Source organism: Musca domestica, unplaced genomic scaffold (assembly GCF_030504385.1).
Source record: "Musca domestica strain aabys unplaced genomic scaffold, Musca_domestica.polishedcontigs.V.1.1 144, whole genome shotgun sequence".
NCBI lineage: Eukaryota > Metazoa > Arthropoda > Insecta > Diptera > Muscidae > Musca > Musca domestica.
This window is the reverse complement of record NW_026712199.1, coordinates 1,478,012-1,501,510: the sequence shown is the minus strand read 5'-3', so window position 1 is coordinate 1,501,510 and position 23,499 is coordinate 1,478,012. Positions and strand designations below refer to the sequence as shown.

Here is a 23,499-nt window from a genome sequence, read left to right as displayed (position 1 = left end):
CAACAATAACGCAATCATGGGCAGCTAATTCGCAAGGAAAATATACACACATTTTTTAGTATTATTTCAAGTGCCGAGTGTAAACGTCATCAGCGGTGGTTACAAAAACAGTTTAGAAAACCTCGGAAAATGAGATCAATTTTCTTAAAACAAATTGCCATTATTTTGCCATTTGTCATAATTTTGTGGCTGAGTTTTAATTTGGAGGCAATGTTGGGTTCTCCCCGGAGAAGGGGATTTGATTGCAAGGATGCAAGCATCAGGCAGCCATATCTGGCAGATACCATAAATACCAGGACCCTATATCTGCTGGGATTGTATTTGCCGCTTATCTGCATAATTCTAAATGAACTCCTCTTTTCGAGAATTAGCAATCAACAAAGATCTGCTCCGGGATTAAAGGGATATTTGGTGGATCTCTATTTGGCCGCCATGCCATTCTTCTGTGGATTTGCCAGTGAGAGATTTATTAAAAATTTACTCAAATTAACTGTGGGCCGTTTGAGACCCCACTCCTATACTTTGTGTCAGCCCATCAGCCTGGAGGGCTTAACCTGCAATGAACTACCCGAAAACTCCCCCTTTATGCTGGAATACACCTGTACGGGGACAATGCATCTCAGCTCTTCGATATACAAATCCTTTCCCAGTGGCCACTCAAGTTTATCGTTTTATGGTTTGATTTATTTGGCCTTATATCTCAGAGGCTGCAGCCGTCATATCAAAGGAGATCCAGGATTTATGGCCACCATTTATCGTCCTTCGGTCATTTTGCTACAATTGCTGTGCTTGTGTGTTGCTGCCATGGTTGCCATTAGTCGGGTTTTTGATTTTAAGCATTTTTGGTCGGATATATTGGCCGGAGCCCTACTCGGCTCAATTGTGGCCTTGGCATTTTTCAGGTATTCTGAAGAGAATGCCAAAGAAGTCAAAGGAATTTTGGAAAATAATTTCGAGGAAAATGCTGAGAAAAGTATTCGGGAGACCTTGAAAGATCCAGAAGCTGGAATAACATCATTTATGCAGAATAATAAACAACAGCAACCTGAATGTTGTATAACAATGCATGGTGTAGAAGAATTTTCGTTATAAAACCTAAATAAAATAAATAAAATTGTTTTGATATTTTTCGATTTTTCGATAAATTTAGATACTCGAAATTTTAGACAAGCTTTTTCATATCAGCCAAAAGAGAGAATTCATAAGTGACGATTTTTTATTATAGAGTAGTGATTATTTTTTATGTAGAAGAGGTCATCAGTGCTGACTTTTCTATAGAAGTCATCAGTGATTACTTTTTTCATAAGAGGTCATGAGTAATGGCTTTATCTATAGAAGAGGTCATCAGTGATGAATTTGTCTACAGAAGAGGTCACCAGTGATGACTTTTTCCATAGAAGAGGTAATTCGTGATAACTTTTTTAATAGAAGAGGCCATCTTTTTCCATAGAAAATGTCATAACTGATGACTTTTGCTAAAAAAGAGGTCATCAGTGATTACTTTTTCTATAGAAGAGGTCCTGAGTAATGGTTTTTTCTATAGAAGAGGTCAGCAGTAATGACTTTTTCTATAGAAGAGGTCATCAGTGATGACTTTTTCTATAGAGGAGGTCATCAGTGATGACTTTTTCTATAGAAGAGGTCATCAGTGAAGACTTTTTCTATAGAAGAGGTCATCAGTGATGACTTTTTCTATAGAAGAGGTTATCAGTGATTACTTTTTCTATTGAAGAGGTCATGAGTGATGACTTTTTCTATAGAAGAGGTCATAAGTGATGACTTTTTCTATAGAAGAGATCATGTGTAAATATTTTTTCTATAGAAGAGGTCATCAGTAATGACTTTTTTAATATAAGATGGCTTTTTCAATAGAAGAGGTCATCAGTGATGACTTTTTCAATAGAAGAGGTCAACACTGATGATTTTTATATGAAAGATGATTTTTTCAAGGTCATCAGTGATGACTTATTCTATAAAAGAGGTATTTGGTGTAAACTTTTTCTAAAGAAGAGGTCATCAGTGATCACTGCTTTATAGAGTAGATCAGTTATAACTTTTCCTATAGAAGAGGTCATCAGTGATACATTTTTCTATAGAAGAGGTCATCGATGATGACTTTTTCTATAGATTTTTATAGAAGAGGTCACCAGTGATGACTTTTTCCATAGAAGAGGTAATCCGTGATAACTTTTTTAATAGAAGAGGCCATCTTTTTCCATAGAAGAGGTCATCCGTGATGACTTATAGAAGAGGCTCATTTTTTCTAGAGAAGATGTCTTCAGTAATGACTTCTTTATAGAAGAGGTCATCAGTTTTCACTTACTCTGTAGAAGAGGTCATCAGCAATGAAATCCTATTCAGCCCCGAGGCTAAGTAGGAGTTTTCGTCACCGAAAATCCTATTCAGCCCTAGGCTGAGTAGGAGTTTTCGTTACCGAAAATCCTATTCAGCCCCGAAGGCTGTGTAGGAGTTTTCGTTACCGAAAATCCTATTCAGCCCCAAGGGTGAGTAGGAGTTTTCGTTACCGAAAATCCTATTCAGCCCCAAGGCTGAGTAGGAGTTTTCGTTACCGAAAATCCTATTCAGCTCCGAAGGCTGAGTAGGAGTTTTCGTTACCGAGGCTGAGTAGGAGTTTTCGTTACCGAAAATCCTATCTCAGCCCCGAGGCTGAGTAGGAGTTTTCGTTACCGAAAATCCTATTTCAGCCCCGAGGCTGAGTAGGAGTTTTCGTTACCGAAAATCCTATTTCAGCCCCGAGGCTGAGTAGGAGTTTTCGTTACCGAAAATCCTATTTCAGCCCCGAGACTGAGTAGGAGTTTTCGTTACCGAAAATCCTATTTCAGCCCCGAGGCTGAGTAGGAGTTTTCGTTACCGAAAATCCTATTTCAGCCCCGAGGCTGAGTAGGAGTTTTCGTTACCGAAAATCATATTCAGCCCCGAAGGCTGAGTAGGAGTTTTCGTTACAGAAATTCCTATTCAGCCCCAAGGCTGAGTAGGAGTATTCGTTACCGAAAATCCTATTCAGACCCGAGGCTGAGTAGGAGTTTTCGTTACCAAAAATCCTATTCAGTCCCGAGGCTGAGTAGGAGTTTTCGTTACCGAAAATCCTATTCAGCCCCGAGGCTCAGTAGGAGTTTTCATTAACGAAAATCCTATTCAGCCCCGAAGGCTGAGTAGGAGTTTTCGTTACCGAAAATCCTATTCAGCCCCGAGGCTGAGTAGGAGTTTTCGTTAGCGAAAATTCGAGGCTGAGTAGAAGTTTTCGTTACAGAGGCTGAGTAGGTGTTTTCGTTACCGAAAATCCTATTCAGCCCCGAGGCTGAGTAGGAGTTTTCGTTACCGAAAATCCTATTCAGCCCCGAGGCTGAGTAGGAGTTTTCGTTAGCGAAAATTCGAGGCTGAGTAGAAGTTTTCGTTACCGAAAATCCTATTCAGCCCCGAAGGCTGAGTAGGAGTTACCGAGTTACTGTTAAGTTACCGAAATTCCTATTCACTCTGACTAAGTAGACCTTAACATTTTTCTAATTTCAATAATTATTTTTCACGTGCAATGACATTCGAAATTGTCAACAACCTTCTTATCGGCGAGCAGAGAAAGCCACCTCAGGCTAACAGTTTATTTACAAATTGCTAGCAAGTCTTAAAAATTTATTAATTATATGAATAATAATTATATAAAATTTTATTTTTATGTCGACCTTTTCGGACGAAATTTTGATTGATGTGAATGTCCACAAACAAAAAAAAATAATAAAATAAAATGCTGGAAAATTTGGACTTGAGGTGAGGATCAATGGAACTTTTTGGAATTATTATTTTTTTTTTTTTTTGTTGGAATGCCTCTAAACGTTTTTTTGGAGGGTTCCCATTGGTAAAGATGTATTATCTTCACTAGCTAGATCATTTACAGATTAACAGATTTAGATATCCAAAAATGTAAGTTCTTCCATTTAAGGAGAAGAAAATCCGAATTCTGGGCATGTGTCGCCTTGAGGGTTTTATTAAAAAAAATAACATTAGCTTTCGGAGGAACTTCTTAGAAAGGTGTTTTTTTCTGCAGATTCCTAAAATATGCCTTCTATGTTAAGAGAATCTATTGTAGCTACTCTTAAAATAACAGTCCCGCTAATAAATTGGTCCGAATGAACAAAATTGGATTTTTTTATATATTCCAAATTTTAACAAAAAAAAACAAAAAACACATGTAAAAAAGCAGCTGCTTGGAAGGGCCGAACTTTTTATATTCTCCACAATTCGAAAGGAACTTAAAAATTTTCAAAACAAAAAATCCGTCGAAAAATACCACTTAAATGAGAACCGTTATATGGAGGCTATTCGAAGATGTGGTGCTGAACAAGTAATTTTCTGCCATAGGCTGAAATAACAATTCCGAACTTCAAATACGAAATTTGACGCAATTTCGGTGAATAATGTCGCTAAAATCGTAACAATACCGAATAAAGGGAGGTACCGTTGTATGAGGGCTATACTAAAACGTGGCCCTGCATAGACAATTTTCCGCCATTTAATTGTAGTACTCATTACAAACTTTAAATACGAACTTTAAAACAGTTCCCATGAATAATGTCGCAAAATCCGACATCCGAATATCTCGGAGTAGCCTTATATGGCTATACGAAGACGTGGCCCTGCACAGACAATCTTCTGTTATAGCCTGTAGTATTTATTTCAAACTTCAAATTCCAAATCTGAAAGAATTCCGATGAATACTGTCGCTAAAATCAACAAAAAAACCGAATATGCGGAGGTACCGTTATATGGCGGCTATACGAAGACGTGGACCTGCACAGACAATTTTCTGTTCTAGGCTGTGGACTCCATATCGAACTTCAAATACCAAATTTTGAAACAATTCCGATGAATATTATCGCAAAAATTATCAAAATACTGAATATCGGGTGCTACCGTTCTATGGGGGCTATACGAAAGCGTGGACCTACATGACCCATTTTCAATACCAAAAGTCCTGCAGACATAATATACATTTGAGTAAAATTTTATCAATCTACTTCAATTCTTTCGGAAGCTAGAGTGACTTCCACAGACGGACAGACGGATAGACGGACAGACATCCCTAAATCGACATAGAATTTTATGCTGATCAAGAATATATATACTTTGTGGAGTCTAAAATGTATATTTCGAGGTGTTGCAAACGGAAAGACAAACTTAATATACCATCCAAACTATGGTGGAGGGTATAAAAACCATAAGGAAAAGTCAAAAGTCAGGCGGGGCCGACCCTACACCACTATGTATATTTAGTAGAGCTCCCGTAACAAAAGAATTTATTTCAAGTAGATCATGCCACCTATCATGATATCACTTGGAGACGGAGCCGTCCCGAAATTCACTCCGTTTGATCAGTCTGATATTAGCCTTTATTTGCACAGATCTTATCCATTCTCGATAAAATTTAGCAAAGGTACTTCCGAGTTCAATAAGATGTCTGGTACCAAATATCATTTTTGTGGAGTGCATATTACGAATGTGAGAGATTTAAAACCCCAAATCGGATGAAACATATATATATGTGAGCTATAGCTATATCTGAACCGATTTTCGCTAAATTTGAAGTACTTATTTTTGGGATGAATTCGGTCGGATGTGCCAAAAATTCAAATAATTTGGACTGATATTGGCCATTTGGTGCACAATTGACCCGAAATCGGTTCCACTATGTGGTGTAGGGTATGAATACCAACCTAAAAGTTCTCCAAGGGGGTTTCCTTCACAATCTCTCTGTTTTCAATTTAAATCATATTCCTCATTCAACATTGTAATTTCCTCGCCTCAGGATGAGAGTTTTATTGCCCTTCGTCACCTGGCCAGCGGAGAGAGAGTCTTGTTAAGGTAGTTAATGACTGCTTTTATGGCCTCATTAATTTCAAATCGATTCGAATCTCGTGACGCTCACTGAACATATCACCAATGTCCTTTACTTTTTTTCCAATGACTTTTTTCAGCTGTTTCCGCATTTTCCATAACAACATTTTTTGTTCTTGTCCCCCCTTTTCTCAATGACTTGCAACTAACTTAGAACACTCGAAGCCGCGTTCGGAGCTCTCTGTCATAGTTAGTTTCCATTTAAATTTTTTAAAGTAATTAAATTTTTTTTCAGTCCCTCATTTTTTTTTTTTTTTTTAATAGTCATTTAAATACTTTTTTATGACTTGAAGTTGTGAGAGGAGTTTTTTTTTATTGTCACTTTTTTATTTTAATTACAGCGACATGTCTCCTACCGTTCTAGACAGTTTTTTTCTGTCCGGATTCTTTTTTTTCTGAATGTGTTAAGAATGCTTTATTATATGGATGATGTGTTTAGTTGTGGGCCTATGCGCGAGCGTTTGTGTGGGAGTGATAATTGTTCACTTGTTTATGGTGGATGGAAGGCATAATTATATTGTGAGGAAAGGGGGGAGGGATTTTAAATTCCTTAGTTTTGTGGAAAAAATAGCTGGATTTTTTAATGTGAAGGGATTGGAATGTAGGTTCAATTCTTGGGCTAGTCTGAATATCCATAGGCATAACAAAATGATCTGAAGAGCGGCGAATTTAACCAAGGGTCCAAAGCTTCCATTTTTTTTTTTGTTTGTAATTTGGAATATATGAAAAAATTATAATTTGTTCGTATGACCCCCAATTGCAGGGCTGTTATTTTAATAGTGTTAAGGTTGAGTTCTGCTTACAATTACAAAGGTTTTGAGGAGATACAAATTGCAAATAATCTGTAAATGATCTACTTATTGAAGATAGTAAACCTTTACCCATGGAAAACCTCCAAAAGAAAACCAACCCAAAAAAGAATTCCATAGATCCTCACTTCAAGTCTACATCTTCCAGCCCGAAAATATTCTTCCTTTTTTTGTGGACATTTACATCAATCAAAATTTCGCCCGAAAAGGTCGTCATAATAATAAAATTTTATATAATTATAATTCATATAATTAATTAATTTTTAAGACTTGCAAGCAATTTGTAAATAAACTGAGGTGGCCAGAGGTGGTTTTCTCTGTTCGCCGTTAAGAAGGTTGTTGACAATTTCGAATGTCATTGCACGTGTTATGACGGCAAAAATAATTATTGAAATTAGGATAATTTTAAGGTCTATTCCACCCACTATTCAGACCCACTTAGCCCTCAGGCTTTTGTACCTCTAGTACTAATATTTGTTTGATCAAAAGGTATACCGGAGCGAGTTTCACCAAATGGAAAAATTAGGTTCAATATGAAAATATATATCCAATTTGGGCTGATATTACATACGTATATGGTGGACAATAGCCGTAAAATCTAATGAAGATATACATCGAAGGTATATAAAAATCTGAACCGATCTCGATATAATTTGGCTGAGGTATTTTCGAGTTGTATCTGATATTCTGTATAAAATATCATTGTTTGTGGAGTGGATATTACGCATGTGAGGGACTTTAACGACAAATCGGATTAAACATATGTATCGGAGCTGTAGGTGTACCTGAACCGATTTTTACAAAATTTGAAGCACTTGCTTTTAAGCTGAATTCCGTCGGAAGTGCCAAAATGCAGGTAATTTGGACTGATATTGGATATTTGGTGTACAATTATCACGAATTCGGTTGAAGATATATAGGGGAGCTACATTCAAATCTGAACCGATCTTAACAAAATTTTAAACACTTATTTCTGAGATGTATCGTATATCTGGTACCAAATATCATTCTTGTGGAGAGCATAATACGCATGTGAGGGACTTAAAACCCCAAATTGGATGTAACATATACAGGGTGAGATGAAAAATCTGCAACCAAATTCAGACTGCTGTCATTTCTAAGCCACTCGTCCGACGTATAGCCCCCATGTAACGGTATCTTCATATATTCGGTATTTTGACGATTTTAGGTAAAATTTTTCGTATTTGAAGTTCCTAATAGGTGCTACGTTCTGTGACATGAAATAGTCGATGCAGGTCCAGGTCTTCGTATAGCACCCATATAGAGGTACCTCCCGATATTCGGTATTTTGATGATTTTAGCGAATTTATTCACCGGCATTGTTTCAAATTTGGTATCTGAAGTTTCTGTTGGCTGCTACGGCCTAAGACAGAAAATTGTCTGTGCAGGTCCACGTCTTCGTTTAGCCCCCATATAACGGTACTGCGACCTAGGGTAGAAAATTGTTTGTGGAGGTCCATGTCTTCGTATAGCCGCCATATATCGGTACCTTCCGATATTCGGATGTTTGATGATGCAGATCCACGTCGTCGTATATACACTAATATAACGGCTACATTCGGTATTTTTAAAATTTTAGTAGAATTTTTAACGGATTTTTTTTTTTTTGAAAATTCCCAAATTCGTTTCAAGTGGTGGAGGGTATTAAAAATTCGGCCCTGCGGAACTTATAGCTTTTTTTAAATTTTTTTTTATATAATACTGCTGATACCATGCACTCTATGGCAAACTATAACTGCTCTAAAGCCAAATGTGGTATAATCTACTTAAAATAAATTCTTTTTTTACGGAAGCTCTACTAAACATCCATAGTGGTTTAGGGTATCGTATAGTCGGCCCCGCCCGAATTTTGACTTTTCCTTACTGGTTATTTTTTTTATACCCTACAGCACAATTTGGTCAGGGTATTATGGCTTTGTGCATTTGTTTGTAACAGGCAAATGGAAACGAGATAGGCCGATAGATACTTTTGAGGATCTGCATAGAATCACTTTCTGAGTTGATTTATGCATGTCAGTCCATCTGTCCGTCCGTCTGTCCATGTATTTTTGTGAAGAAAATGCAGGTCGCATTTATTATCCGATTGAGATGAAATTTTCCAAACAACATTTGTTTGGCCCAAGGACGAACTCTATTGAAATTGGAGATAATCGGTAAAAATTTAGATATAGCTCCCATATATAACTTTGTCCGATTTACCTTTTATTGTGCACCAAGAGTCAAATATTTGCACAAATCGGATGGAATTTGGCACATGCGACCGAATTGAGTCTAGAAGGTAGTATGCCAAATTTGGTGAAGATCGGTTCAGATATAGCTATAGCTCCCATATATAGTGTTCATCCGATTTGTAGTATTTGTTACCCATAGCCGTAATATGCACTCCGTAACAACGATATTCAGGGAAATACATTAAATTCAGCTCATAAATATCTTTGCTTTATCTGATTTCAAATTAATTTTGCACCTAATGGGCAATACAAGTCCGAATTTGAAAGATACATATGCTTCGGCATATTTAGTCCTTTGAACTTTTAATTATAATTATAATCATAGGGTGTATGATTGAATTCTCCCATCAAAACTTTTAATTGTTATGCGGAGTTCTACTAAATTAGCCAAGTGGTGTAGGGTATCATAAAATCGGCCTCGCCCGACTTTAGGACTTTCTTTACCGTTTTTTTTTTCTTTTTTTTTTTGAAAGTTTCCAAATAAATTCTAAATGGTGGAGGATATTCAAAGTTCGGCCTGGCCGAACTTATATTTTTATATTTTTATTATTTGCTTTTACATAAATATTTTATAAAAAAAATATTTTTTATCGTCCACTTATTTAAAAATATTTTCCATTCTTGTTATTTTTAGAAAAAAACCAGTAAAGAAAGTCTTAAAGTCGGGCGGGGCCGAATTTAATCATACACGCTATGATTATAATTATAATTTAAAGTTCAAAGGACTAAATATGCCGAAGCATTTATATCTGTTAAATTCGGACTTGTATTGTACATCTGGTACACAAATTATTTGAAATCGGATAAAGATATATATGGGAGCTATATCCAAATCTGAACCGATCTCGATATAATTTGGCAAAGATATTTCTGAGCTGTATTTGATATATTTCCCTGAATATCGTTGTTACGGAGTGCATATTACGATTGTGGGTAACAGATATAACAAATCGGATGAATTATATATATGGAAGCTATAGCTATATCTGAACCGATCTTCACCAAATTTAACATAATAGTTTCTAGACTCAATTCGATCGTAAGTGCCAAATTCCATCCCATTTGGACATATATTAAACGTTTGGTGCACAATAAGAGGTAAATCGGACGAAGTTATATATGGGAGTTATATCCAAATCTGAACCGATCTCAATAAAATTTAGCAAAGGTATTTCTGTGCTGTATTTGATATATTTCCCCAAATATTGTTGTTGCAGACTGCATTTTACGGCGGCGGAGGACAAAAATAACAAATCGGATGAACAATATATATGGGAGCTATAGCTATATCTGAACCGATTTCGATCAAATTTGGCATACTTATTTTCAGGCCTAATTTGGTTGTATGTGCAAAATTCCATACTATTCGGGCTGATATTACACGTTTGGTGCACAATAAAATGCAAATCGGACGATGAAATATATTCGAGCTATATCTTAATTTTGACCGATTATCTCCAATTTCAATAGGGTTCGTCCTTGGGCCAAACAAAAGATCTTTGCAAAATTTCATCTGGATCGGGCAATAATTGTGAACTGTACTTTGTTTACAAAAATACATGGAGAGACGGACGGACGGACATACATAAATCGACTCAGAATGTGATTCTATGCAGATCATCAAAAGGAACTATGTGTCTATCTCGTTTCCTTCTGCCTGTTACAAACAAATGCACAAAGACATAATACCCTGACCACCTTGTGGTGTAGAGTATAAAAATAGATCGCGTCTTTTTTAATTCCAAAAATTCCAACCTGTCTGGAGCCCTTTCAAAAATGACGCTTCAAGAATGTAATGACAGCAAGGTATTTCCCCTTCTGGAAAAATGATATCAAAACATTGCAGAGTCTTTAAAGATAAGATTCCAAAATATACATTGTTTATTTCTTTATTGCCTATTATCAGATCACCTTTTGATAATTATCACCATGGGTTTGGTAAAAATTGCCCTATGTCACAATTCGTCTTCAATATTTATCGGCGTTTGTTTTTCTTTTGGCCTAGTCATCTATGTGCTTTCGAAAATTTCGTGTGTTTTGGCCTCAAAAGCCAGCATGAGTCATAGCACATAAATACTTACCAAAATACGCCAACGACTTACCAGGGTTATCAGAAAATCCCACCTCAAAAAAAATATTAAAAAATAACAACAAAAGCCAACGGGTTTAATTTGAACAAAAATAATTTATAAAATATTTTGGGTTCTTTTTTAATATTATTTAAAAAAAAAAACTTAAAAATAAAAAGAGGCAACTTAAAACTTAATAATACTATGAGACATGTGTTCTGCATTAAACAGCTGGAATGTGGTTGTGTGTGAGTGTTTGGTACAAAAGCTTTTCGTTTTGTGCATAACTTAAGCTTAGCTACTATTTAGTTTTCATTTAACAAAAATTAACATATTTACAAAGCTTTAAAGCTCGATTCCGCCAAGGACCCTTTACACCTTGGTGCAGTATTGATCATTTGTAAAATCAGGCGCCGCTGCTGCCTCCGAATCGATGGTATAGGGCGGTGGTGTATGGGCCAACACCTCATTGAGTGTGGCCGAGGTATCCTGCCTGGCCAGACCACCGCTAAGTCGCAACGTGGCCAACTCGGAATGGGGTTTTTTGAAAAACTTACTTATATAATTGGCGGTAATTAAAGCTGCCACAACACCAATCAGAGAGCCACACAGGACATCGGACCAATGATGCCAATTGTCCATGATGCGGCTGAGGGCGGTAAACCAGGCCACCATAATTAGGGTGAATTGAATGAAATGTCTGGTCAAATCCGATCTGCGCCAGTGCATGCGTTTTTGCAGATATAGGGCAACATAAACCATGCTGTAGACTACCAAACTGGAATGGCCACTGGGGAAGGAGAGTCGGGCCTGGCGCACATCGGCTGCTGTAAAACCCGTGCCTAGGCAAAAATAATTCTCCACATAACGATGTTGATTGAAGGAATCCGCGCAAGTTGAACCATCCGAAAACTGGGGCTGGCAAACGGCCATAAAATGAGGCCTCAAACGGCCAATGGTGTATTTACCCAATTCCGTGGCATCAAAGGTCAACAGGAGACCAAAAGCAAAATAGACCAATTGTTTGAAAATATTGCAATACCAAATGGGTATCCGGCAACCCCACAAATATCTGGTATTACTGATGGTGCCCTTTTTATATTGCCTCACATATTCACCGATGCCAATGATAAGGAAGGTAGGCACCGCCAGAATTACACCCAACAGCACAGGAGTAATTGTATTATCCTTGAAGGGATAACGTATGGTTTCATCATCGCAAAAGAATCCCCGACGAAATGGTTCAATGGCAAATTCACACACAGCAATGGGTATGACGAGGACAATGACGATCAGCAGATCGAGCAGTATGCGGTGAAGAAGTTTTCGACTCTCGGCCAATTCGGCTGTGGTGGGTTCCACTCGGCTACTGGTTTGCATTGTGATGAGATTGAGGTGCGGATCGGGAAATGGTTAAGATTACGTTCCAAGAAGTTTTGGGGAAAGTTTGAGGGTGTTTTAGTTATTTGGCAGGGACTTGGAAGTTTTTAGGACGAAATTGGAAGACTTTCGGATTTTTTTCTGAATGGTTTATTTAAAAGCTGCCTGAACAGATGTTTTGAAGAGATTAAAGCTCTTAACTTCTACTAAAAACTGAGGTTCCCTTTGTTCCCTGTTAGGAAATTGGAATCGATTGGGTGTTTAGATTTCGAAACGGTTCAGTTTCAGAATAAAAATCACTTTTTAAGGCAAAAAGCTTTTCTTTAAAGCTTTTTCCGTTCCGAAAAATTTTAAGTTCTGCCAATTTGAACTTCGGCTAATCTCGGCGAATTGTTTTCCACCTGAAATTTGATGGTTGGTTTTTAGGAGGGCGAAATGATCAGCGATTTCTTTCTCTGCGGACGAATGTTCTCCTTGTGCAATTTGGATGCTTTAGATAGCTTTTTGGGATTTACTCAAATTTCTTGGCAATCCAAGATCTATTTATTCTCCTTTCTCCTCCCTCTCTCTCTCTCTCTCTCTCTCTCCCTCTTTTCGCTCTGAGTAACGAATTGGACGTTTGATTTTTTGATAGGACGAAATGATCAGAGATGTCTGGTTGAAAGTAAATACCTCAACTTTTCTGCCGTGGAACGATTTGGACGCTTTCTCTTGTTTTGAGTTATCTTTTCGAAACCGCCGAATGACCACCGGTTTCTCTCTGCGGACGATTATTCTCCTTGTAGAATTTGGAAGCTTTCGTTAGCTTTTTGGGATTTACTCAAATTTCTTGGCAACCCAAGAACTAGTTATTCTCCTCTATTATATTTATTTTCACTTCTCCTCTCTCTCTCTCTCTCTCTCTCTTTCTCTCTCGGGTAACAAATTGGACGTTTGATTTTTTGATAGGACGAAATGATCAGAGATTTCTGTGTTTCGTTAAAAGGAAATACTACTACTTTTCTGCCGTGTGGTGAAAGAGCTTTTGAATGCTTTCTTTTCAATTTGCTCAAAGATTTGGCTGCTCTGGAACTCTCTCTCTCTCTCTCTCTCTCTCTCTCTGAGGAACGAATTGGACGCTTTAGCTTGTTTTGAGTTATCTTTTTGGGAAAAAAGCGAATGTTTTCGAAGCTTTTTATTAATTCTCAGAATTAATTTAAATTCCGCAACTCTTTTTCCTGTCTTTCACTATCTCTCTGTTTTCTCTCTGAGCAACGAATTGGACGCTTGATTTCTTGGCGGGATGAATTGATCAGACCTTCCTTTCTTTGCTACACGTGTGAGCTTCTGAAAGTTTTTTTTTTCGAGTTTACTCTCTCTCTCCCTGTTTTTCCGAGGCACGAACTTGGCGGCTGATTTTTTGATGGGACGAATTGATCGGACCTTCCTCTTTTCAAATGTATGTAAATGCTTTGATTTTTCCTTAACGTGTAACGTATATGAGCTTTTGAAAGTTTTTTTTTTTTCTCTCTCTCTCTCCTTCCAAGGTACGAACTTGACGGCTGATTTTTGACGGGACGAAATGTTCAAGGATGTTCCTTTTGGGGATCAAACAAAAACTTAGATGTCTAGTGCGAAAGCTTTTGCAAAGTTCCCACTTCTCTCGAACTTGAGTGTTGATTTTATTGTTTCGGAGCCTTCTCCCACTCTCTTTCAAAAAAAAAAGCTTTTTTAATTTTCTTTTAGCTGCAATTTAATGCTTAGAGCATACTTAAGCTTAAAGAGCTTTCCTTTTTTTGGTATTTTAAAGAGCTTTTGACAAATTATTTAAGCTTTTCAGATCAGATATATCTCCTTTAGCTGCGTTTCCAAGGCCAAATGTTGAGTTTGTCTTCAGGATTGTATATCTCGTCTGAGATACCTTTTTTGTGATGGCTCTTTTAGGTTGGACTTCAAAGCTTTTCGATGTTTTTCTTTTTCCTAATTGCGGATTTTTTTCCTTCTAGGATTTCAGGACTTCAGACTTCAAATTTCAGAGAATTTCAAAGTTGTTCTAAAAAGAATTGGAACATTTTTTTATGTATTTGTTTCTTTTAATAAAATTCCATTGATTTATTTGAGTTTTCTCTCTCTCTCTCTATAAAGCTCTCTTTAGACTTCTCCCCGCTCAATTGAGGTTTGGTGTTGTTTGAACAGAGTTTCCAAAGTATCTCTCTTTCTAAAGCTCTCTTTAGACTTCTCTCCGCTCTCAATTAATGTTTGATGTTGTTTGGAAAGAGTTTTAAAATTTCTTTGGTTTGTTAGTTGCCCAGTTGCATTAAGTTGTGTGTTTGGTGGCTAATTGTAAAGCTGCTGTGTGTTGCTTATGGGTTGTAATTCTCATTCACTTGGTTAGTTTTAAATGTTGCAATATTTTTTTTTGAAATTTTGTTTTGGTTTTTATTAAATATTTATTTTTGTAGTTATGTATGACTTGTCTTGATTTTTTTAAATGATTTTTTCAGTTTTTTTCTCAATGATTTTGTTCTTAATTTGTGTTATGCAAATAATTCTCATTTACTCGATGTTTATAAAATCTTATTTTATAAAATTATCTTTGGCAAGTTTTTTTTTTCTCACATAAAAATTCGTCTTAAATAATTGTTGTATTTTTATGTTTCTTTCTTTTATTGGAATTATTTTTTTTATTTTGTTTTATTTATATCCACTGCTCCAAATTCCGCAACTTTAATTCCCACGAACTCCGGTTAGTGATTGATCATGATTTTTGCGATTTTCGATTTTTTTTTTTTTTGCAAACTAATTTGTATTCAGCTTAAAACCACATTTTGAGGGATTTCTCAATAGCAATGAGTGTGTGTTTGGTCTCTGGAAAAAAATTGATCTCGTCCCAGCTCCTCCGCTCGAATTTGGTAGCAATGCGCGGCGTAACGACGTTCGTGTGCGTGTAATACTAGTTCGATGTGGCGTTGTCGCAGGGTCGTTTGTTGTCGTTAGACTAAAGTTCTCTACATTAATGTCAGGAAATTTTATATGAAGAGCCTCATCGTCATCATCACCAATGAGACACAGCAACAATGAGTTGGAGAGCCAGCCAGCCAGGCAAGAGAGCAATAAAAACCCAACGTAGTTAAATGAGTCAGTTGAATCCGATGATGTTGCTGATAATGAATGATTAACCCCCACCACCACCACTACCACCACACAAGTCGGCTGGGTAGTTATCCAAAAAACAACTGGGTGGTTGAATGTTAACGCCGCTTCGCTGTGCCTACGTCGTAATGAGACTTCTGTTCTATTCTCTCTTGCGCTTTCGCTTGGTCTTTATTAAAGTAGAATCCCAACTACTTTTCTGCGGGTATTTGAACGTGTGTTAATTTTTTTTTCTCCTCTTTTGATTGTCGTAAATTGCGCTCGGCTTAATCTTATGCGACATTGATCATTATTTTAACTTGTCAAAAGCGTCATCAAAACAGCGACAGCAACAAAATTCTCTTGTTATTATCATTTAGCCGTAAAGCATAGAAATTTGCCGCTATTTTATTTCGTTAGTCGTTGTTGTTTTTTTTTTTCGGTTATTATTGCCACCGTCGAATCAAAACAAAAGCGGGTGCAAAAGTGGAAACGTCATGAAGTGCTGTAAATAAATCACAGAACGTAAATAGACACCACCAGCAGCAGTAGTAGCAGCAGCAGTTGGAAATCACACGCCGATCACCAAACACTGAAAGAAAAATTTGAAAAAAAAGAGAATTTGATATTAGACACTGTTTTTGAAGGAAATATCAGCATCTTTGTAGATGTATTTCGAAACTTTTTGAGCGTAATTTTTTAAAAATTGCCTTTTTATATACCCTCAGTCATATGGCTACAGAGGGTATATATCATTTGATGCCCCATCGAAATAACGGTTTTAGACCCGGATAGACCTGGCCGATTTGGTAGAACATCGTAATATTTTTGTCAAACTTATATCGAGTTCCGAGATGGGTAATATCGGTCCACTTCTTCTGGTACCTTCCCCATAAAAGGTCAAAATTTTCAAAAAAAAAATATTTTCTGCACAGAAAGAGAAACATTAATCCGATTTTACTCCAACTTTGCAAATCCAAATATTTGCATCTGTGCTAGGTCAGGTGTGAAAATGGACAATGTCGGTCCACTCCATCAAATACATCCCCCACAAAGGGTCAAAATTTTGAATAATTACTACTCTTATAAATTCACACATCCCAATATTTTTATCAACCCAAGGTCAGGTGATAAGATAGAATATATCGGTCGGTATCTTCTGGTACCTCCCCCATAAAGGTTCGAAATTAAAAGAAAACTAATATTTTACTGAATAGAAAAAAAGGATAATCCGATATTGCTCCAACTTTGCAAATCCTCATATTTGCATCAGTGATTGTGCAGGTGCGAAAATGGACAATGTCGGTCCTCTCCATCAAGTACCTCCGCCAAATAGGGTCAATATTTTGAATAATTACAACTCTTATAAAATATGATGTAATAGTCCGATTGCATTTAAAGTACACATAGTACAATATTTTTTTAACGCAAGGTCTAGTGTGAAGATGGAGTATATCGGCCCACTCCTTTATGTACCTCTCCTACAAAGATTCAAAATTTTGAATATCCATGAAGCTCATGAAAGTCGAAATTAACATCCAATTGCATTCAGATTTGTTACATCTCAATACTTCTATCAACAGAAGATCTCTGATAAAGATGGTAGAGATCGGATACAAGTATATATCGGTATATCTCCTTTATAACGATACCTCCCGACATTCGGTAGTTTCATGATTTTAGGCACATTTTTTTTCTTTTGAGTGGTTTGCCACCCCCCTCCTGGGAGATTATTGCCTATATAAGTCCACGATATCGTATATCCCACATATTTCGACACCTTCCTATATTCGGTATTTTCATTGTTGTAGCCACATTGGTCAATGGAATTGTTTGATATTCCACACAAAGAGTTTCTTTTGAATACTTTACCCCTTGGAAGAGAATTGTTTATATCGCCTCACTATATCGTATATCCCCCATGTAATGGTACCTCCCGATATTCGGTATTTTGAATATTGTAGCCACATTTTTCAATGGAGTTTTCTCAAAATCCACACGCACATAGGTCCACGATATCGTATAGCCCCCATATAACGATACTTCCCGATATTTGGTATTTTAATGATTTTAGCCGCATTTTTCAATGGCATTGTCTGAAATTCTACACAAGGAGTTTCGTTTGAGTAGGTTACCCCCTGGAAAAGAATTGTGAATGTAGATCCACGATATCGTGTAGCCCCCATATAACGACACCTCCCTATATTCGGTTTTTTCATTATTGTAGGGACGTCATTTACGGGAGTTGTTTCAAATTTCGCATTTGAAGTTCGTAATGGATATTACAGCCTATGACAGAAAATTGCCTATTCAGGACCCATTTTGTATAGTTCCCATATAACGGTCCACCCAAAATTCGATATTTTGACGATTTTAGGTACAATATTCACCGATATTGTTTCAAATTTCGTATTAGGTACTACAGCCTACGACGGAAAATTGTCTACACAGGTCCATGTCTTCGTACAGCCTCAATATAACGGTAACTCCCTGAATTCGGTATTTTGATGATTTTAGCTACATTATTCACCGGATTTCTTTCAATTTTCGTATTTGAATATTTTAATGGCCTATGACAAAAGTATAGACCCCAATATATCGGCTGTATTCGGTATTTTCAAGATTTTAACAGAATTTTTAACGGATTTATTTATTTTTTTTTTTTTTGAAAATTTCCAAATTCGTTTCAAACCGTGGAGTGTAGGGAAACCACCAAACCACCGCCAAATCTCAAACAAAGATACCCTCAATAATCCAAATATCAAATTTCAGAATTTTGTCTCTATCCCTTTACCAAGTACCGAACATAGTGCCATTCAGTAATTTTCGTACACATATAGGACGTATTTTCAAAACCACCAGCATATATAAACCACAGCCACGAACGGTGAGATCAAGTTTCAGAATTTCAGCACTTCAATTACCCCATTACCAAATTTCGTACAATTTAGTACAATTATGGTACTGATATCCAAAACACACTCCTTCTCTCAACCACAAATGCCAGCAGAGAATTCAATATCAAAATTTAGAATTTCTGCCTCTATCATTCATTAAATACCACATTTAGTACCAGTTAGTAGTTTTCGTACAAATATAGGTCGCATATTCAGCTCCTTTTACTAACTAAAAGGAACCTCAATATAAAATTTGAGAATTTCAGCCCTAATCCTACACCCAGAATCAAATTTAGTACCGTTTAGTACTTTTCGCACAAATACAGTACGCACTTTTCAAACTACCTCCAAATCTTAAACACAGATACCATCAATAATTTAAATATCAAATTTCAGACTTTTCTCTCTAACCCTAGTATGAATTTCCAAAAAATACAGCATATACGCACCTAGACTGACCCTCGTACAAATTTTCAAGATTTCAACTTCCCCCCCTTTCGTGCATAATTAATTCCACAAATTATTTCTTCCAGTGTATTTACTTACTCGTTTTGCATTGTTGGTTCACGTGAGAGATTGTGCGATGTGTTTGTGTATGTGTGTGTTTGCATACGGCTGAAATTTAACGCCAATTTGTTCAGCACTAAATTTCTTTCTTCAAGATCACCTCGCCCTGATAAGATAATTTTCGACAAAACAAAAAAGTAAATATAAATATAAGACAACAATGAGACAGACCTATTTTGCTCATTTTTGTCATTTATCTTCAATTGTTGGGATCTCGTTGTTGTTCTTCTCTTGTCCCCACCTCAATTATTCTATTATCAAAGACAATAAAACAAAACAAACACAAGGCGCAACATGAAATTTAAGTAAATTTTTGCATAAAATAATCCAACGGCATTACATTACTTGCAGTTTTGTGATGGCATTCGTGTTGTTTTTGTTATAATTATTTTTATTTTCTTTTTGTTGTCAAAAACAACAAACAAGATAAAACTGACACCAAAACATTGAGTAATAGTGTGTGGTGGTGGGTGCAGGCCCCCGTTTGTTTATCAACCACCTAGCCGAGATCAAACAGTAAGTCGTATGGTGTCGTGTAAACAAGACTTCGTACAATGTGAGAAATGGAATTTACTACCTTTGTAAATAGCAGAGAGCGAGAGAGAGAGTTTAATTGAGGGGGAGGACAAGAACATTCAAAGATTACTTTAAGAGGCAATGTAATAAATGTGTGTGTGCCATTGCAATGCATTAAATAAATAATGAAGAGTTAGTGAGAGTGGGAAGTTATGGGAGATCAATAATCAATAAATGAAAATCAATGCGGAAAGGAATGTGAGAGAGAGGGAGAGTGAGTGAGTGAGCATTGTAAAGTACAAAGGCAGAGATTGAATACAAGTTTTATTTGTTTCTGATAAAGGGGCAGAAAAAAACACCTCAGTTATAGAAAGGGGAGATTGCTTACTAAAAATAATATCAATCGAAAGTTGGGGAGCTGTGTGAGGGAGAGAGAGAGACTTGTACATAACAAGGTTTGCCAATTGGAATTTCTCTCCTTCACAGAGTGGGTATTCTAAATGAGCAGCATGTACTGCCAATGTGTAGTGTTGCTATTTGAGCATAGAAAACTCTATTAATTTTAGATCATATCTTATTTGTTGTGGCCAGGAATCCCTCCTACCAGTTGAATTGTTATTATTTTTTGTTTCTTGTTATTGTTTTTTTGCATAGTTGTTTTAAAAGATCGCTTGATTAAGAATTCACCTTTGTTGAACATCTGTTTTCTTGCCTGTCATGCTGATTACTACCGCTTCTTTTTAAAATTATTATTTTTTTTTTTGCTGAATTGTTAATGAGATTTGTTGCTGTAAGCCATGAATGACGTAGCTAAGGTTTGAATTAAAAACCAGCATTCTATTTATGTGTATACATATAGGTGGGAATAACCACAACAATTCAGGTAGAATGTGATAAGCTACCATCATAAATGGGCGAAGAAGTTTAAATGGGTACAGGCGGGAAAAAGTTGGATGAGAAACCATTTTATAACCGTCGACACTAGATGGAGGTATATTCAATTCGTCATTCCGTTTGCAACGCCTTAACCCATTTCGTCCTCTTTTCGATTTTTTGAACAGCATTTAAACCAAAAATATTGGCTACTTTTTAAAATATTTATAAAAATAACAACAAAAAATAATAGACGGAAAAAAGTAATGATGAGAGCTTATTGTCAATATATGTAACCATTACACTAAATATAAACAGCATGGCTTACATGCACTAGCGTGACTTTATATATGTGTAAACTTGACTGTTCGAAATTTCGAACACTAGATTCTGAAAAAACGAAAATTCGGAAAAAATTTTTGGAGTAAATTTTTGACATCAGTGTGGCCAATTTACACTAAAAAAGCAGATTTTTTCCAAAAGAAAAATAAATCTCTGAACGACATGGTTTGCAATAAATATGTATTCATGATAAGCATAAAATTCTGGAATTTAAATTTAAAGTCCGATCAACCTATTGGAATTCATGTAGGGAGGGTACAATATTTTAGATAGAATTTTGAAATTCAGAAAAAAATGTATATGATCGGAGGTTTTGGGATTGAATTGTGGCTGTCTCCCATTTGGTTAGTTCCTCCGAGTAATTGTACCACCCAATTATATGTATTTTTATAACCTTCAACAACACACTATATGGAGGGTATATTAAGTATGGAGAGTATATGACGATTTAGACGTGTCCGTCCATCCGACTGTTGTAATCCCGCTAGAGTCAAAACGAATTAAATTAGTAAGCTAAAATTTTGCATGGATCATTTTTTTTATCTGCAGGCATGTCAAGTTCGAAAATGGGCTATGTCGGTCCCCGATTTCGTATAGCCCCCATATAACGGTACCTCCCGATATTCGGTATTTTGATGATTGTAGGCAAATTTTACAATAGAATTGTCTAAAAATCCACACAAGGAGTTCCTTCTGAAAACTTTACTCCCTGAAAGAGAATTTTCTGTATAGGTCCACGATATCGCATACCCCATACACCTGTACCACCCGATATTCGGTGTTTTGAAGATTTTAGCGACAGTATTCAACGGAATTTTTTTCAAATTTCGTATTTTCGTTCATAAGGAGTACTTCAATATATGACGGAAAATATTCCATCTATTATTTTCGAAGGTAGCTCTGATAATTCTTTAAAAATAAAAAAACGATAAGAACTAGGACAACCTTTCAAATATAATGTTCGAAAATTTCCTATTACAGTTCTAACACTCCTTCGAATATTTCACACTTATAACTTCAGCAGTCCTCAAAAAAATGCATTAACAATTCAACAATTATAGCTCTCGCAATTCAATAAAAATATGAACAGATTTTCAAAATATCACCAAATCATCATATTGTGATCCAATTGGACCATGAACAGTTGCTTTTTTAAATTAAAATTTGGAATTGTGTTGGGCCCTTAAAACTTAAAATTTTGGGTGTCTGATGGTCTCTTTTCTTTGAAAAAAATCGAATTTTTTTTTTATTTTTTTTTTTTAAATCTACGTTTTTGGGTATATTAGAAAATTTTCTTAAAAAATCCAGGTTTTTTTTTTTTGGTATTTTAGAAAATTTATTTAAAAAATCCTCGTTTGTTGGTGCTTTAGATTTCTTTTATATTTTTTTGTTGGAATTTTTTTAAAACATGTTTTTCGGTATTTTAAAAAATTTTCTTTAAAAAATCCAAGTTTTTTAATTTTTTTAAATACATGTTTTTTTTATTTTAGAAAATTTATTTAATAGATCCAAGTTTCTTTAATATATATATGTATATATATATATATATATATATATATATATATATATATATATATACATATATATATATAGATATATATATATATATACAAAAAACTCTGTCCATTTGGACTAATATTAACCATTTGTGAACAATAAATCTGATATCGGATAAAGATATATATGGGAGCTATATCTAAACTTAAGCCGATCTTGACAAAATTTTACGCACTTATATGAGCTGTATAGCTGTATACCATAGATCTCTATAAATTTCTGATGTCAGGTACCTAATATCATTCTTCTGGGGTGCATATTGCGCTTGTAAAGGACCTAACAACCCAAATCGGATGAAACAGCTATAGCTATATCTGGACCGATTTTCTCCGAATTTAATGTACTCGCTTCTAGTCGGATATGCCAAAATTCAGGTCATTCGGACTGATATTGGCCATTTGGTGGACAATTAACCCGAAATCGGTTGAAGATGTATATTGGAGCTATATCTAAATCTGAACCGATCTTGATCAAATTTGGCAGAAGTATTACCGGACTGTATCTGATATCTGGTATCAAAATTCATTGTTGTGGATTGCATATTACGCAGGTTAGGGACTTAAAACACCAAACCGGATGAAACATACATAAAGAAGCTATATCTGCACCAAATTTGATGTACTTGCTTGTAGACTGAATCCAGTCAGATGTGCCAAAATGCAGGTCATTTGGGCTAATATTAACCATTTGTTGCACAATTAACCCGAAAACGGTTGAAGATATATATGGGTGCTATATCTAAATTTGAACCGATTTGCCCAATTTTAATAGGGTTCGTCCTTGGGCCAAACAAATATTGTTTGGAAAATTTCATCTCAATGGGATAACAAATGCGATCTGCATTTTGCTCATAAAAATACATGGTCAGACAGACGGACGGACAGAGGGATCGAAATGCATAAATCGCCTCAGAAAGATATTCTATGAAGATCCTCAAAAGTAACTATGGGTCTACCTCGTCTCCTGCTCCATGTTACAAACAAATGCACAAAGACATGATACCCTTACCCTTTATTAACAAATCTGATTTTTTTGTCCTGAAAAGAATAATCTTATTAACTCCACGTTAATAAGTCTTAAATCATTTTGTATTTTCAAAAAAAAAAAAAAAAAAAAAAAAAAAAAAATCGCTGTTTTTGAATAAAATCAAAGTTGGGAAATTTTTTAGTATTTCAGAAAACATTTGAAAATAGTCCATATTTCGCGCGTTTTTTTTTTT

At 35.8% G+C, this 23,499-nt stretch overlaps 3 protein-coding genes across 3 annotated transcripts in view; 1 reads left to right on the top strand and 2 right to left on the bottom strand.

Moving 5' to 3' along the window:
- LOC131801174 (putative phosphatidate phosphatase) lies at positions 1-1,123 on the top strand. The gene has a single exon (XM_059119364.1). It carries the CDS (start codon positions 130-132, stop codon positions 1,090-1,092), a length of 963 nt encoding a protein of 320 aa, XP_058975347.1. The 5' UTR covers positions 1-129; the 3' UTR covers positions 1,093-1,123.
- Positions 1,124-11,229: 10,106 nt separating this feature from the next.
- LOC101888364 (putative phosphatidate phosphatase) lies at positions 11,230-15,042 on the bottom strand. Its single transcript, XM_005184982.4, has one exon. The coding sequence runs from the start codon at positions 12,415-12,417 to the stop codon at positions 11,410-11,412; it is 1,008 nt and encodes a 335-aa protein (XP_005185039.2). The 5' UTR covers positions 12,418-15,042; the 3' UTR covers positions 11,230-11,409.
- Positions 15,043-15,069: 27 nt separating this feature from the next.
- Positions 15,070-23,499, bottom strand: part of LOC101888711 (protein trapped in endoderm-1) — a 34,195-nt gene continuing 25,765 nt past the window's right edge. Inside the window, exon 2 of the transcript XR_009341729.1 lies at positions 15,070-16,120. The gene's annotated coding sequence lies outside the window, so the exon portion shown is untranslated. The remainder of the gene's footprint in view (positions 16,121-23,499) is intronic.

Bases quoted from the DNA above. Each gene is read 5' to 3' on its own strand.
- LOC131801174 (XM_059119364.1), top strand. From the start codon at position 130: ATGAGATCAATTTTCTTAAAACAAATTGCCATTATTTTGCCATTTGTC.
- LOC101888364 (XM_005184982.4), bottom strand. From the start codon at position 12,417: ATGCAAACCAGTAGCCGAGTGGAACCCACCACAGCCGAATTGGCCGAG.